We start from the raw sequence: 487 nt of genomic DNA on the forward strand, positions 1-487 counted from the left end.
CGTCCTCTCCCGGGCAGGGGTCTACCCCCTCCTCTTCCCCCCCCTCCCCCGTCCCCAGAAAGCTCCTAGGACTCAGGTACCCGCCCCTTTCCCCGCCCCCCAACGTGGGCCCGCCCCCAAGCCTGTATCGCGGCGGGGCGGGGGGCGGGGTGGAGAGCGGCCGGGCGGGACATCCGGCCCTGGTCCCTCTTTGCACCCGGGAGCTGGCCACCAACTAACCCTCCCACCCGTATCTCCAGTCCCAGCTGCAGTCGCCTCCCCAGCAGCCCCGAGATCGAGGTCTGCCCGGATCACCATGTTCCCTCGCCCTCTGACCCCATTGGCGGCCTCGAAAGGCGCCGAGCCCCTGGGCCGCACGCCGAGGCGGTCTCCATTGAGTAGGGCCCGGGCTGGACTCGGAGGGCCACCCCTGCTGCTGCCGTCCATGCTGATGTTTGCAGTGATCGTGGCCTCTAGCGGGCTACTGCTCATGATCGAGCGGGGCATC

At 70.2% G+C, this 487-nt stretch overlaps 1 protein-coding gene across 1 annotated transcript in view; it reads left to right on the top strand.

The window, feature by feature from the left end:
• The first annotated feature begins 145 nt into the window (after positions 1-145).
• Chst14 (carbohydrate sulfotransferase 14) overlaps positions 146-487 on the top strand; it is a 2,241-nt gene continuing 1,899 nt past the window's right edge. Inside the window, exon 1 of the mRNA XM_005064738.4 lies at positions 146-487. This exon is cut by the window's right edge and continues 1,899 nt beyond it. Coding sequence (XP_005064795.1) covers positions 296-487 — 192 coding nt within the window. The 5' untranslated portion in view covers positions 146-295.

Source organism: Mesocricetus auratus, unplaced genomic scaffold (assembly GCF_017639785.1).
Source record: "Mesocricetus auratus isolate SY011 unplaced genomic scaffold, BCM_Maur_2.0 Super-Scaffold_100004, whole genome shotgun sequence".
NCBI lineage: Eukaryota > Metazoa > Chordata > Mammalia > Rodentia > Cricetidae > Mesocricetus > Mesocricetus auratus.